The sequence below is a fragment of the Cynocephalus volans genome, chromosome 8, assembly GCF_027409185.1.
Source record: "Cynocephalus volans isolate mCynVol1 chromosome 8, mCynVol1.pri, whole genome shotgun sequence".
NCBI classification, from domain to species: Eukaryota; Metazoa; Chordata; class Mammalia; order Dermoptera; family Cynocephalidae; genus Cynocephalus; species Cynocephalus volans.
Genome location: NC_084467.1, coordinates 110,784,058 through 110,801,316, shown reverse-complemented (window position 1 = coordinate 110,801,316; position 17,259 = coordinate 110,784,058). Strand labels below are relative to the sequence as shown.

General features: G+C 39.8%; 1 protein-coding gene across 1 annotated transcript; it reads right to left on the bottom strand.

Annotated features, from left to right (window-relative positions):
• Positions 1-252: 252 nt before the first annotated feature.
• LCE7A (late cornified envelope 7A) lies at positions 253-552 on the bottom strand. Its single transcript, XM_063104497.1, has one exon. It carries the CDS (start codon positions 550-552, stop codon positions 253-255), a length of 300 nt encoding a protein of 99 aa, XP_062960567.1.
• Positions 553-17,259: the final 16,707 nt, after the last annotated feature.

The window sequence follows — 17,259 nt, the reverse complement described above, 5'->3', positions numbered from 1 at the left end:
AAGATAAACTTTATTTTTGCATACTGGGAAGGCTTTGGGAGGCAGATTTTTCTCTTGCATTCAAATTTCCTTGATCTAGGAACAGAGCCGAGACCTGGAGGCCTGAGCTTCTCAGCAAAAAGAGAAACCCATCACAACACAGCTAGGCAGCTCAGTTCAGGAGGAAAGGGAAGAAGAAGGGTTAGGTGAGGAAAGACGACAATTCAAGGCTGGTCCCTGGACGTGGTTCTTTGGTTCCTCAAAGGTTGTAGGTCAGCTGCATCCCCCACAGCCATGGCAACAACTGGAACACCCAGAGGACTCGTTCTCACAGCAGTCGGAGCACTGGGGCTGGCGTAGGTAGAATCGTGGAAACCGGTAAGACATTAGAGAGCAATTGCCTCCAAAGCCAGTAATACAGCAGCTGGGGGCACAGCAGGAGGAGGCTGGAGGGGGGCAGGAGGATAAGCAGGAAGCAGGGGCCTGGGGAGCCTGAGGGGGGCACTTGGGTGGACATTTGGGGAGGAACTTGGCAGGGAGCTTCCACTTCTGCTGGTTTTGCTGGTAGGACATCTTTGAGAAAGCTCAGTTACCCTAAAAAACAATATAGACATTTTGAAAGTCCAGTGAATATAAACTCGTTAGTGTCATTATTTTTCCATGTAGCCTGAGATTCTGCAATTGAATCTGTGGCTGCAGCAGCTGTGTCATTACATGAGAGCAGCCCTGCTTTCCTGCACGGGAGGGATCCAGCAGTGGGTAAGTTAGAATTTAGCAACACCTTCTCCTACCTGGACTGTTCCTCCCAAGATTCCTGAATTCAAAGGCAGCAGCTTAGGGCACTAGGTAGTTCCCAAAATCTTAAATTGTTTTTTATAATATGCTCTAATTTATGCATTTTAGAAATTATATTTTTATCCTTAGTCCATGATTATACCACCTCTCTTCATTTTTTTTCTCCACTCTTTCTTGAATCATGGGCTCTGCCTGTAGTCCTACTCTTCAGTCCTGTGTGGCTGCCTCTTGTCTTATAAACTAGCTTCCCTCCTCCCTGCTCACACCCCCACCCCAATCTCTGGCTAATTTTCACCCTTCTGGGACTGCCACTTCTGAACCACCTGGATGGATTCCAAGAGCTTGCTCTCCCTGGAATTACCAATTAGTCCCTATTCTCTCTAACCTGGAGTGGCTTGTTTCATTCAGCTGAGGAGTGGCAGCCCCAGGCATCCCCAAACTGCCACCAGATCAGTAAGAATACTCACCTTGTCCTCCTAACCTTGGGGAAGCAGTGGAACTTTGGAGACACTGAAGCCTTTATACATATACTGCACCCAACTTGAGGGAATGAGCCATGGATGATGTGAAAGCTCTTTCCCAATCAGACAGTTGTGACGACAACTTCCCACATTCCAGGGACTGTCATTCTGTCACTTTGTCACTCTGGGTCACTACCAGATCCTCATGAGTATCTTCCCAGAGCATCCTTCCACTCCATAAACCCTGGTAGTATTTCCATAAAGATAAGAAGATATGATTTATAAGGGTGCTTACAATGGCACAGCTTGGGGATGAAAATTAGGGTCTTTTGGGGGACAAAGCATGACTTTGACTTAATACAAAGCATGTCTAGACAGAAACTCTAAAGCCAAAAATCTTGGATAAACCCAGGGCATAGATAGGGGTCTCTGTAAGTTTTATCAACAGTTTGGAAACAATAACCTAAGCACTCATGGGCCACTACTGAGAGCTCGGTGTATTTGATTCAGATAGCAAAGTGCCTAAAATATTGGCCAACAATGTGACATCATAGAAAGAATCACCTGCAAAAAGCTTTAGTCTACTGCTTATATTCCACACAAAGGCCAGGAAGCTGATAGCCAGAGAGGGCAAAGGGGATACTGAAAGTTGTGCAGAGTCTGAACTAGAAGCTGTATTTCCAAACTCTCTGAGACCACGAATCCAGACAACCCTTTCTCTGTTCACAGCCTCTCCTTTCAACTTGCTTGACTGCATGCACGGGAACCTACCTTCTCCCTGCCCACCAGCTTCCTTCTTTCTCCACGCCACTTCCCACCCAGATTACTTTTTCCAGGCCATCAAGTCAATCACTCTTCTGCCAATAGAATAAACTACCTTGCCCCTTTGGCTTGTCAATGTACTTGACTGACAAAACCCCAACCCTGGATGAATCCTACCTGCTATGTCTAGTTGCTATAAAAACAAAAACAAAAACAAAAACAAAAACAGATCCTCTGGTTATTGACGCTGTCATGAAATCATGATCCTCCACCTTGGCTGGGCCCAGAACACTGCTTCTCTTCCTCATGAGCTTCTCTGTATTCACCGTGTGCATACATCATGCCTCTTCTTTCTTGAACCCTCCAGACCTCCACTGCGGCCCCTAGATAGATGATACTGACTCTGCCTCATGGAGCAAACATTTGCTGTGAAATGTAAATACTTCAGCTTCCTACTCCGAAGTCTTCAACCCACTCATGCTGGCAAGCATCCTTTTGGACTTCCTGTGTTACATGCGAGGAGTAGCCCCTTGTCCACTCTAATGCCTGTCCTTGCCCTTTTGCTCTGGATCCTTGTATTTTCAACCTTGATTATATTAGTTTATGCTGTGAAATGCTCCCAAGATCCCTGTATTCCTTGTAACAATGTGCTTGTATTTGTTTTTCAATATCTGTCATCTTGGATGGAATGAAGTCTCAGTGTTCACCAGCTCACTCTTTATTCCCAACACCTACACAGTACCTGACATATCATAAGTGCTCAAAAATATTTGTTCAATGAATTAATGACTGATTTGTGGTTGAGGCAAAGGTCTTCCCTCCTTTCACTCCTTAAGAGGGATTCCCTGGGGAGGCCAGATCAGTGGTGGCACATGGACAGACATGGGAGGCTGAGTCATTGATACAGGTCAGCAGCAAGAGCTTTGCAATGGGGGTCAGGGCCCTGGTCCTGGCTCTACTACTCTCTCTGGGTTTTAGAGGAGACTGGACCAGATAATCTCAAGTATGTCTTCAAGTCTATTTCCATTTATGAGCATCAGACCTCCAGGGAGCTAATACTCAGCCCAGGTACTGGCTTTCCTGGTTAGATCTTTTCCCTGAACGTATTTTAGTTTGGGATGGGAGTGGCAGTGAACTTGATGAAGAGGGGAGAGGTGATGGCTGGTGTGCGAGGGTGCGAGGGTGTGAAATATTTGAAGGTAAGTCACACTATGAGGGGCAAACCCCATGTAGTCTATTCAGTTCATCCCACTTGTTAGAGGAAAGTACTGAACACCATGCCTTGTTGTGTCAAAGTAGAGTATTGTGGAGGTATGTGATTCTTGCCTGATTGTGCCTCCCTAGTCTGAAAGTGTGAGCTCTTGAAGTCCAGATCTGTAGAGATAGGCAAAATTATGCCTCTTCCCTGCAATGAACACCACTAAAATATTACAAGTAATTTTAAAAGGTTGTAAAACATCATTCTACTGTATGAATCTAATACATCAAAGAACGACTGCTTCAATATTAACTATTTATCACAACAGAAACTCCTTTCTTAAAGTAATTTTGAAAATATCATTTTAGGTTATTAATTTGTTTGCTGAGTGCTTTCTATTTGGAGACTTTTGTGAATTCAAAGGAGGTTAAGATACTTCCATGTTCTTAAGGGATGGTACAAGTGGAATGATATGAGGCAAATGAAAGAAATTAAAATTTATCCTCAACCTTCCAGCTATCAAACCTGCTATTTGCATTATCACATTGCTATGATTTGAATGTGTCCTCCAAAGTTCATGTGTTGGACACTTAATTCCCAATGCAACAATATTGAGAGGTGGGACCTTCAAGATGTGATTATATCATGAGGGCTCTGCCCTAATAAATGAATTAATGTTGTTATCATGGAAGTGGGAGTTGTGGCTCCTCTTTTCTCTAATACCTCATCACTTCATGGGAAGTCATTGGTATGCATAAGATTCTTATCAAGTCTAATAAATGAATTAATGCTGTTATCACCATGGCAATGTGTTCATTATTGTGAGGGTGAACTTGTTATAAAAGCAAGTTTGTCCATCTCGCTATCTTGCTCTCTTGCCCTTCTGTCTTCTCCATGGGATGACCCAGAATGAAGGCTTTTGCCACATGCTGGCACCTTCATATTGGACTTCCCAGCCTCCAGAACTGTGCAAAACAAATTTCTTTTCTTTACAAGTTACCCAGTCTGTGGTATTCTGTCACAGCAACACAGAATGGACTAAGAAACACAAAACATTACACAATAGCTCTGTGAGTTTCTTATTCTTGATACCATTTTACAGATTTAAAAGAAGAAAAAAAGTCTGAAGTTCAAAACCTTAAATAATATACCCATGATTCAAATGCTGGTGTCCTGATTCTGAGGCCCATATTCTTCTGGCTTCTATATCATGTAAAGACATGACGTTGATGCAATAGGCAATGGGAGAGCCATGGAGGAAAGGCTGGGGAGGGCCCAAAGACAGCTACTCAACTGTCTGCAGGAGACATTTGCAAGATGAGTGGGAGTTAGGGGATGAAGGGGACCTGGAATTCTAAGTAGAGGGAAGTAGAACATACAGATAGGTTTAGAGATGTGAACAAGCTTCGTGTGTTCTGGCCATAGTACTGGGTGTATAAGAACAGGAGGTGGGACACTGGTTGAATAGAAAGGAAGGGGGGACCCAAAACATTAGGAGCTTTACTTGCTGGATGTGTAACTTTAGGCTATAGATTAATGGCTTCAAAATTACATTCCTGCTGCCAACGATGTTTAATGATCAGCTCTCTCGAGAGCCACAGCTGCAAACAGTGTGAGCTGCTCTGTCCTCGGACACTCCCAGCCTCCACGATTGCCTATGGCCCCAGCCTCCTGTCTTTACATGGCACAGAAGCTGAAAGAATATGGGTCTCAGAATCATGGCATTGGCATTTAAACTGTGGGCATATAATTCAATATTTTTTAGCCCTGTTTTTTAAATCTGTAAAATGGGATTAACAACAAAAAGCTCATAGAGCTATTGTGCTGGGATAATGCAAATAACATTTGACAGGCAGTAGGTTGAGAATAAATTTTTATTTTCTTCCTTTCCCTCATATCATCTCACTTATATGAGGGTTCCAGAAATTTTAGTTCCATTTAAAAATACCATTAATCCTTAATCCTTGACTATTTGGGCTGCCTGAGACGGGGAACCTGAGCAGACAACAATCTCGGCCATGCAGCTACCCCTGCTTCAATTGGAGTAATTACACCTTAACCTGCTTTACATATTGGAGGTATACACATGATTTAATTTGAAAACAGGATTATGCTTCTTAAAAAAGTTTGATCAGAGACAATTTGGAATCTCTGATCATTTAAGCAAGGAATAGGTATGATCAGATTTACATTTTAGAAAGATTACTACGGTCAGGTGACCTTAGATACCTTGATTTGGTTACTTAAGAAGCTGAAGTCTGTGGTGAATGGCCAACCTGAAGTTTTGATGTGAGAATCAGAGCTGGACTTTAGGGGAGTTCTTTATTAATGAGTTTGCAGAAAAAGGCACTGGTTGGGAGGTGATTGGAAGGGTCTTTGCTCGGCTGAGCTGCCTGGGCACAGTGGGTGCATTCCTGCACTCTGCTCTCACCTGCCTATGCACTTCCTCACCATCCTACCTGCCTGAGGATTCAAGAATGTTATGGATTCCTACCTGGCAAGGGTGTGCCTCTTAATAGAAGGGTGAGGTACCAGCCAGGCTTGCATTGGCATGCATGAGATTCTTATCAAGATAATTCCTAAGTGATGAAAGGAAGGAAAACAAGGGTTATCCTTCTGCCTAAACAGACAGGCCTTTGAACAGTCCTCCTACAGGCCAAAATTTCAGTGGGCATGGAGGACATGTGGGCCTGATGCTGGCAAACAGCACTGGGAGAGGATTTATGGTCCTCCCGAGGACAATGGGATTCATACTAGGGTCACTGAGGGACCAATGCTGCTTGTGCTTCTGAGGCACAGGGAACAGTCATGACCCATGCTCAATGGCCTGGTCTGTGGGTCTGCACCCATCTCAATTAGTTGCTAGAAATAAGGGACAAGACCTACTCAGCATAACACATTCTCAGCATTTCTATAAGGTGGCTGCAAAAGCCAAGCACTCCACCCTGTCTGTATAGCGTGAACTAGAGACATAGGTCCATCGTGTATAATATGGTGGTTAAAACAAATAGCATGAGCAAAGAAACCAACACAGTGCCCAGCATCCAGTAGATGTTCTATAAGGCATAGTTATAATTATAAGCATTGTTATTTACTACTCATCCTAGGTATTCTCCAGCTGCTGAGTCCTATAGGGTTGGGGGATGCACACCAATATCATCCGGTACCACACTGGTGGTCCCTCTTTTCCCTAATATCTCCAACTGCAGAGGACTGCCTTGGACAGAAGTCACAGCACAGGCCTAGCCCTGACACTGACCAGCTGTGGGTCACCTGCCTCTTCTGGGCCTCGGTGTCTTCAGTTGTGAAATGAGTGTGGCTCTTTCTATCTTGATTTCTGAGGTAATGGTGAGAGCTCTGTCCTGGGGCTGCTCTAGATCGTGTTAGAACCTGGTGACTCTCTGATAGCTGTGCTGATCCTTCCCCGATGTAACAAATATGATGATCCCCTCCTTGGATACCAGTCTCCTCCTCGGTCCCTTGATTGATTGACTGTAGTGAATGGGGCACGTCACCATTAAATGATGCCCACTAGTTTTAAGGTAGGAAGAGATGAAGAGAGATCATCTTGCCCATCCTTTTCCTCTAGGCAAAGATCCCAAGAAGATATTTCTACATCTTCCAGGAGAGGGGACATCACCATCTTCTTTCTCAGACAGAGCTTTCTTATTCCTGTGTCACTTCATCCCTTTCTGCTGATGTTAAAGGTGGATTCCACCCACTGAGATGAGCAGAGCAGACCTTTGGCTTCATCACCATGACATTCTTAGAGAATGCTGCACTGATAATGTATCTGGCCCATCACAACCCCATGCTAATGATTGCACCATCGTTCCCTCCACTGTGCTGAAAGGTGATGACCCTTTTCATCCTGTATATTTCATCCTGCAATGAACACATCTTAAGGAAAAGGAAGGGGAGGTGAATCCTTCTTACCATCGCCCCTCACCTCAAGGTCTGTTTCCAGCTGGATCAGTAGTGTTATCTTCACCTAGGAAAGCCAGTATTGTAACTCTAAGAGCATAGTCGGAGGGATTAAGAAGGCTTAGGCAAGTTTCTTAGACTCTTTGGGGCCTGTACACTCATCAGGACCCTATATCCATCATTCTGTGAGAGTGTAGTACTAAGCCATTCATACCTTTAATGATGGTGGTCACACAAGGGGCACCCCTAACATTGCCCCACATTTGCATTACATTTCACATGTTTTATTTTCTCCTCTTAACAAACCTGTGAGTTAGGTGTTACTGCATAGGGAAAAACTGAATATTAGAGAGTTTAAGAGCAAGTGCACATCACACAGCCTCTAGGTTCCAGAGCAATAAGGTCAACCCAGCAAGGAATTTCATGAAGCAATGAAACTGTCTTTTCAGTCCTCTTCTTGGAGCTGTTATAGATCAGGGATTCTAAGCCTGCTGTGCATATAAGCCATAATGGAAATACTTTTAAAATGCAGATCCTTGGTCCCTAACTAAGATCTACTGATTCATAATTTCGAAGGAGTGGGTCTTAAGTATTTGCATTGTTTAAATATTTCCTGGGTGATCTGCCTAGTTTGGGAACCACAGACCTAGAGCATTCTGGTAGAACCATAGAACTATAGCCAGGCCATAGAACATTCTGCTAATGACATTTCCACAGTATCCCACTACATTGTCCTGAGATCCTCTAGAGATCTTCATAGAAAATTGAAAGATGTAGGAAGCTTAGGCAGCTCATGAAATCATCCAGCCTTGGAGGGGCCCTAGCCAACATCTAGTGTGGTTTTCTACCAGCTGCTTATATTCTTAGAGACTGCTGCACTGATAGTGTATCTGGCTCATCTCATCACACATGCCTAATGATGACCCTCCTGGCCTAAATGGAAGTACTCTTAGTTGGAGAACTAATTACCTCACAAGGCAGCCCATTTCTTTTCAGACTCTTAGCTTTGTCAGAAAGTTTTCTGCAACAATGCATGAGAAAAGATAATAAAGAAGTAAGGATAATAATACCACAAAAAGAAGTTCCTTACATATAGTTGTTGCTTACCAGAGGTTTGTTGAATGAGTAAATTAATTTAAAAACTATTTTTTTTGGCTTGGTTATATGTCTTTATTTTACAAATGAGAGTTGAAGGTTCATATAAGTCATCTTACTCTACTCACAAAGTTAAAATAGTGGCAGAATCAGGGCTAAACCCAAGGTCAGTTGATTTCCAACCCAGTGTTCGTATGTGGGGGTGGGCAGAGGAGGAGAAGGTCACAGGTGTTAAGAGGAGAGCATAATCATTCCAGCACTATACTCTTGGGGACACAGCACAGTGGTTAAGTGTCTAGTGCGTGCAGTTGGGTCACCTCACTTCAAATCCAGATTCTGTCACTTATTAGTTATACAACTTTAGGCTTGTCACTTGACATCTCTGCTTCAGTCAAATGTCTGTAAAATAGAGACAAAAATTACATCTGCTTCATAGCTCTATTGTGAGAATTAACTTAGTAATATGTGTACAGTGCTTAGAATAGTGCCTGATACATAATAAGCTCTCTATAAATACAGATTGTTGCTGTTCTTGCTGTTATTATCTATTATCATCATTGTCGTCATCATCATTTGGCTAGTTCAGTGTCCCTCAATAATGAGGACCTATCTTTTTATTTCCCCAAAGATTTATGTATACCCATGAATGCCAAGACAGCCTGTCAGTGAGTGGGCAAAGCCGGCTTCACAACACCCTCTCCACCCCATTCGCAGGACCAACCCCATCCCCCATCAAAAACCCTGCATGGGTTGGGACTGTAGCTGTGACAGTGGATACCGAGATGGATTTGCTAAGGATTCAAGATTGATTGACATTAAATATTTGCGGACTAGTTCTCAGATATCAGGGGTATTTTATAAAACCATGATGGGGTATGTGTCCTCAAAATCTTTCACCTGTTAGGCTATGAGAACAGACTAACTAGACACCAGAACAGTGATTGGAGTTGGTGCTTTATCCAGGCAGGGACTGAGTTCACTGGGTTCAGGAGGTACTGATCATCTCTACTCCTCCAGAAATTAAAACAGGGCAGAGAGAATCTGTCAAAGAGAAGGGTAGAACTTTCAGTACACACCAGTAGAAAGAGAGGAAGGAGACACCTCTACGCACATGTACGGAGGGTGTATTGAAGCTCAAGGGAGGAGGATCTGATCAGCGAGAAAGCAGGGACTTGAGAGAACTGGTAGAGGTGCCGGAGAGCAGACGAGGAGTTACAGACAGGCAGACACAGAGAGACAGAGAGGGAAAGAGGATCCTTAGCCTGTTGTGGCTAAATGTTAGATGGTGCTTGGAAGACAGTAAGAAACACATTTATTCAGGCCCCTTTATTTTATCTGGACATCATTTCGTGCTAGAATGAAGAATGAAGTCTTTCGCTGTCCGCATTTCACAGATGTATAAATTACATCTCTTGTGAGCCAAGCTATAGACAGACCTGTGAGACCTTTGGCTTTTAGGTGTCCGATTTTTTTTCCCTTGTACTCTTGGCTTATCCTCTCCATCATATCATTAGCATCTTTTGTTTCAATGTAATGTGTTTTTTTCTTTAATGGAAGGCATAACAGTAGTGGTTTGTTGTCCATCTGTGTATTTCTTCTAGGGGCGTTAAGTGTATTGTTGCTCATCGCAAACAATTTCTTCTAGAATCTGTTATCAGGATGACCTAGCCTTCCCTTGAAGACAAAAAAAAAGCATATGATAGACCATTTGTCTCTTTACATTCTACATGCTGGAAAATTGAGAACTAATCATTAGTCTGAGGTATAGTGACTATGTAGTCCACAAATTGCATGTTTGTGCTCTTTTATCTACCCATAGGCTTTCCCCTACCATTTTCTGATTTTCTACTCATAGTTTTGTAACAGATATGTTGTGCCCCTTCCTGCCTTGGTTTATAGGGAAAATCCACACTGGTCCTAACCTGTGCCTCAGCAGGGGGTGAGGTTTTCTTATGCTCATAATCCCACACAAGGTGCCCGTGACCTTACCTTTTGTGTTCAAACCACGTGATGGGAGCTTGTTCTCAGAAATGGGTCTGTTAAGGTAGGATGGCAGGAGGAGGAAGCTGAGCAGATGATTTCTGGTAGAAGGAGGTCCCCATGGGGTGGAATCCATTTCTATGTAGTCCCTTGATCTTCTGGATGCCCTGTGTTTACGACGACCTCACCCTTACCCAGATTCAAGGGCCCTGGCCCACCCATTCTTTCTCTTCATCAATAGTCTTATATTTCCTCTGGAGGCAAGAACAAATTTGCTGAAACAGCATGCACTTCCTCCTGGGCATTTTACCATTTTGTTTTCAAAATTGAGTATACCTTATAGGCAAACTGGGATTGAACAAATAATAAATGGCAGATGGTGGGAGCCCAGTTTTTCACTATTGAGGTAGTGAGCAAAGAGGGCTAGAATACACTATGTGATACTGAGTTAGAGTTAAGGACATTGGTATGAAATCATATTTAGCTTAATATAGATACAGATGGTTAAATAATGAAATAATTATAGGTATATGAGTATACACTGGTTAGTACACACATTTATTTTTCCAAGCTCTGTCCACTGAGAATACCTAGAAACAATGACAGCCCCGTAGCAATGAGCACAATAAACACCCAGATATTGATTTACAATACAATTTTCCAGTAAAAGAAACCAAGGCTCACCAGAAAAATGGTTAAATCTAGGTATGAGTCAGGGAATATACAGATAAGCCTGAAGCATCTTGTAGTGCTAGAAAACTAGGAAATACTCCAAAAAGAAACAATGGTTTTACATAAAAGGGACACAGGAGCTAACTGAACAAGCTCCCAAAGCTGGAACAATGTGAACAACAAAATAAATGACATAGCATTAGATTACAATCCAAGGTATGACATAAATAGATATCTAATATCCATGAGTCCATACTGATATAAATAAACAATTGAACAGGTTAAAAAAAATGGGTGGGGGAGAACAGAAAAATTTCTCAGAGAGAATTCCAAATAATTTATGTGCAGTAGTCTCCCCTTCTCTGTGGGGGAAACATTTCAAGATTCCCCATGGATGCCTAAAACTGTGCAGAGTACCAAAATCTCTATACACTATGTTTTTTCCCTTTACATATGTACTTAAGGGGGCATAGTAAGAGATTAATGACAAAAACTAATAATAACAGAACAATTATAACGATTTGCTGTAATACAAGTTATGTGAATGTAGTCTCTCTCTCAAAAAATATTTTACTGTAGTCACCTTTCTTCCTTTGATGATGTGAAATGATAAAATGCCTCTTGAGATGAAGTGAGGTGAGTGAAGTAGGCACCATGACGTATCTGTAGGCTACTCTTGACCTTCTGATGATGTGTCAGAAGGAGGATTAACTGTTTTGGGTGATCCTGGAACATGGAGCTATGACAATATAGATGGTTGGTTGTCAGGAGCAGGTGATGTCGATGACTAATGGGTGAGTAGCATGCACAGCGTGGACACTGGATGAAGGTATGATTCACATTCCATGCAGGATAGAGAAAGACAGTGTGAGATTTTATCACTGCTCCTCAGAACTGGCATGCAATTTAAAACTTACGAATTGTTTGTTTCCATTTAATATTTTTCCATTTTCCATTTAATATTTTTGAACTGTGGTTAACCACAGGTAAGTGAATCTGCACAAAGTGAAACGGTGGATAACGGAGGATGCTGTAGATACTAACCCATCTAGGAGGTGCAGCATAACTTCCTACCCTTCAGATGGGCTGGACACAGTGACTTCCTTCCAAAGAGGAGGAAAGGGAAAGAAAAGGAATAACTTTATGGTGGAGAAACCTGACAAACACTGTCTCAGGCAGGTGTTCAAGGTCAGTGCCAGCAGTGATGTCACATTGTTAGCATATAACCTTGATACGATGTGATGAGAATGGCACTTTACCTCGGTGGTCTTCCTCCTGAAAGTCAATAATCTTATTCTTATCATCGAACAAATCTTAGTTGAGACACATTCTACAAAATACCCAACCAGTGCTCCTCAAAACTGTCAAGGTCATCCAAAATAAGGAAAGTCTGAGAAACTGTCACAGTCATAGGGAGCTCTAGGAGATATGTCCACTGAATGTATGCAACATAGTATCCTGGATATGATCCAGAACACAAAACATTAATTGCACAAAGGTATTGTTAATGAAAGCTCTTAATAGGGGAAACTGGGAGCAGGTATATAAGAATTCTGTACTATATTTGCAACTTTTCTGTAATCTAAAACTATCCTAAAATAAGAAGTCTCTTTCTAAAATATAGAGTACACCCTTAATGTAAGTAACAACTAACATTTATTGAGTTAAATAATTCCTAAATATTTTATCTATGTTATCATATATAATGCCTTCCATAATCTCACAGAGCAGATACTATTATTTTACCTAATTTTTGGATGAGAAAACTTAGGCATACAGAGGTACAGAAATTTCATAATGTCACAGAGTTATCAAAGATTTGAAATGGGGTTTATCTGACAACGGTCCTTACTTGTACTTGCTCTGTTAAGGAAGGTTTGGCCTAGGACCTTTACAGATTCATGTAAAAACAGGAAGTGATTTCATTTATCTATCTATCTATCTATCTATCTATCTATCTATCTATCTATCTATCTATCTATCATCTATTTATTTATTTATTAAAAAGTAATGCATTTACATGAAAATTATAAATCAGGTAATCCAACAGGTTGTAATATGAAAAAATTGTCTCTTACTAAAAATCTGCTTATACATTTATTTCTTTGCTGCCTGTTAGACTTCCCTAAAAAGCAAGAGATTAAGCTCACATTCACCATCCCTCCTCTCCCTCCTTACTTAGATATGGGTTTATTTTTGACACTATTATTGCTTACCTCTATAACTTTAAATGTTTTAACTAAAACTCTCTTTCTTCATTGATCAAGTTTAGACTTGACTTCCCAATAATTAAGAGGAAATTAGCACCACATAGTTTCCTTCACCTTAGGATGATTTTATCTTAATATTTTATTTGTGACATCTTTACTGAAATAAATAAAAGCAATGACTTATTATTTATCTGTATCATGAAGTGTATAGTACCCGGCAACAAAATGTGGTCTGTCAGACATTGTAAAGTAGTAGCTGCTGACAATGTATTACACTTAGAAAGTATGCTAGGCCAACCTTAGTAGAGGTTGACCATAGGCCAGGCTGGAGAGGACCACACTGTCCTGGCTGGAGATCCAGGAAAAGCTGGGCACACTGAGCCAGTGGATGAATTGGATCGAGGTCACTGGGCTCGAGTTCAGTTCCTGTGCAAGAACTATCCAGAAGGCTGGAATTGAGACTTGTTGAGGAGGACAGAGCACTGTTAGAAACTTTCACCTAAGGGTCTTCAGAGTCCCACGGGGAGATCTTTTAAACTCCTAGCAATTTTTTCTTAATATTTTTTATTTCTTACATGTTTTTTATTAAGTCCAAACAACATAGCATTTAACATTTAATAAAATGTCATACATTTGGTATTTAATATGACTGTTTGATATTTAATATGTTCTATTATCTAATTAAAGAACAAATGTTCTTTATCAAATGTATGAAGTTTCTCTGTCAAAATGAAATGTTTTTAATTAGAAAATGTTAAAAATATGTAAGTTTTTAACATTCATTAAAAGCATAAAGTTAGATATATTCTAAAGAAAATTAATTGCTCTACTTATTCAGTTTTGTTATTACTGAGAACTTTAAAAATTTCATATATAGTATTTTAAAAATACGTATTTATTTATTCTAATTGATAACTAAAAATTGTATATATTTCTCACGAACAACATCATGTCTTGAAATATGTGAACATTGTGGAATGGCTAAACCGAGCTAATTAACATGCATTGCATCACATACCATATTTTTGTGGTGAGAACACTTGAAATCCATATATAGAGATAGACTTTATATATCTATATAAATGTATAGGTTGTCTGTATATAGAACATTTTGTACAAAATATGAAGTCTGCCTCTCTCATTACTTATTAGTATAAAAGTGCAATGTACACATATATTAAAATGAAGCCATGCTAAAGTCACACTAAAAACACACTTATAATATTGACATTTCTGGTGTGCAGATATATTTTAGAAAATGTGAAGATGCCAGACATAACCTTTATGAAGAAAGATAATCATTAAATTACTAGTTTATTTTCATTGTGGGGATTTTGAAATCAATTTGATACAGACTAAACAGTGTGTCTATATAATAATAAGTAGAACAATTAGCACGGAAAATCCAAGTACTGAGAAACCTCAATAGGCCAAAATTTTAAGTAATATTCTTGCCAAAAAAAAAATAATAATTCCAGTAGAGAGATAGGAAGAATGGAATCTAGAGTTCTATAGTAATATAGGGAGACTACAGTTAGCAACAAAGTACTGTGTATCTTTGAATAGCTGGTCAAGATGTTGTTGAATGTTCCCAACACAAAGAGGTGACAAGTGTTTGAAGCACCCTGATATGATTATTGCACACGGTATGAATGTAACTAAATATCATATTGTACTCCATAAATGTATACAAGTATCATAGGTCAATTAAGAAAAGTAAATTAAAAAGAGAGAAATAGAGAGTAGAATAGTGGTCACCGGAGGCAGGGAAAGGGAGGTGGGGGGGAGATGGGGAAAGGTTGGGAGACCAACGGGTACAAAGTTACGAAGTTAAAGTTAGATAGGAAGAATAAGTCCTTGTGCCCTAGGGTGACAGTAGCTAATAATATTGAATATTTTAAGATAACCAGAAAAGAGGATATTGAATGTTATAACCACAAAGAAATGATAAATGTTTAGGTAATAGATGTTAACTATTTCGATTAGATCATTACACAATATATGCATGTATTGAAATGACAAGCTGTATCCCATAAACATGTACAGTGAAGAAATAAATTTAAAAAATTTTTAAAGTAAACAAAAGAAAAATAATTTCTGTCAAAACTTTTAAAAAAATTGTTGTTTGGTGAATATTCATCTTCAATAAAGAGCTGAAATAAAACATAGAAAAAAAAATATTCTTATACACTGAACTGCACACAATCAACCAAACATTGATATTTTACTATTTTCCTAGGAAAAAATGGGATTCTTTCCAGAAACCTCTTATTCAAACATATTGAATATCACAAGTCAATATTTAAAAACATATCAGCTAAATATAGAAGTTTAAACAATAGTGTATCAATAATCATAAGACATTGCTTTATACAATATAAAGTACCTTTCTTTCCTCAAAAGGAAGAAGGCACCTAAATGTGGACATTTCCCACTGTAAGCTGGGGTAATCCTTTAACATAGTGTTCGCTTTTGCCCTTGAAAAAAAGAAATCCTCCCCTAAAAATGATTTTCTTAATGTGGTCATTTTAATTGCACCCAAAGTGTGATCTTTCTGGAGCGTCTGAAAAAATTTTTTATAGTTTTTGACAATTCTAAAATTCCAATTCTAAAACTTTATCCTAAGAAAATTAGAATGTTTATTTTACTGTTGCTTTGACAGCAAAAGAGTGAAAACACATAAATGCCCAATATTAGGAAACTGGTCAAGCAAATCAGGGCGTGTTAATGCCATGTGTAATAGTGTTGATCAATATTTGTTAGCATGAAAGAGTATTAACAATTACTCTTTGACTGTTAAGTTTTACTGTTTTACTTAACGGTAAAAAAAAAAAGTAGGTTTTAAAATATTCTGAAATCATCCCATTTTGTGATTTTTAAAAGTTTGTAAATATATCTATGAAATTATTAACTATGGCTATTTTTAGGTGATAAGATTTTAGATTGGCCTTACCCATCTTCCTTATGCATTAACATTCACAAATACATAACATTAACAAATCTTTATACAAGTGTGCATCATTTGTTTAATGAGAAAAATTTACACACATTAAAATTATAATTGCAAATAATTATTATATATATCACAACAGGAGTAAAATCAGGTCCCGGCAATCAAGAGGATTGTTAAGCTCTAGAAATGGGCACTCTATGTATTGAAATAATAGACTGAAATTCTCTTCTGAGCCTGTGCAATATAATCTATTCGATTGGGTACTTGTTAAATATACATGTATACATAAATATATATATATATATTTTCAGTGCTCCCCAGAAAATGTGCATCAGCAAAAAATCTTTACATGAAACTTATATTGGCATGTAACGTAGCTGAGCCTCGGGCCTCCTCCAGACCCATGGAATTCATGCAAGCTTCCCCTCCTGGGCTTGGGCCCAGACTTTCCCCAAAGGTACATCCTTTGGTAGCTGGGCTTTATATTTTAAGTTCAATAAACTCAGCGGGTTTGAATCATCATAAGAAATTGGGGTTATGAACTGTCTTGCATCTATCATCTCATACCTGGTGTTCCAGCCAGATTGCAATTCACACCATTGGCATGTACTGCACTTGCCGTGCATTTGTTTATGCTGGGTCGACGCTTCCCCCTCACTCCTCCTCCCAGTACCAGTTGGCTTACCTCTAAAGGCCTCATTTAAGTGCTTCCTACCCCAGTTATCCCTTGTGGTTAAAAAAAAAAAAAATGCTTCCTACCCCAGGAAGTCTACTCTCCTCACCTCTGAGTGGGATGTTCTCCCATTTCTGACCTCTCCTTCCATGGTCCAGGAAACCGACTTTGATTCACACCATTCAAATGAGGCTCTCACTGCTCTCCTTGACCTTAAGAATCCTTTTTTTTTTTTTTTTTTCCTGCTTTAAGTTCTTTTGGACACAGATTGAGAAGTAAAAATAAGTAAATCAGCTTAAAATTATATTTGTAAACCCACATGTTTCAATCTGGAGGGTACTTTGCCTCTCCCACTGGGCTATAAGCTTTTCTAGAGCAGGGATAAATCTGCTACTTGCGTCTGTAAACACAGAGGGCAGTACACAGTAGGTGCTCAACAGTTGTTTATTGCACTGCAGGCTTCAATGCTAGTATCATGCAATGACATACGTTGATGGCTGCGAGGCTGCTGAGAACTAGAACACAAATCCTAAAACACCTGCCTCTTTAAAATACCA

Coding starts and splice junctions, on each gene's coding strand:
- LCE7A (XM_063104497.1), bottom strand. CDS start 552: ATGTCCTACCAGCAAAACCAGCAGAAGTGGAAGCTCCCTGCCAAGTTC.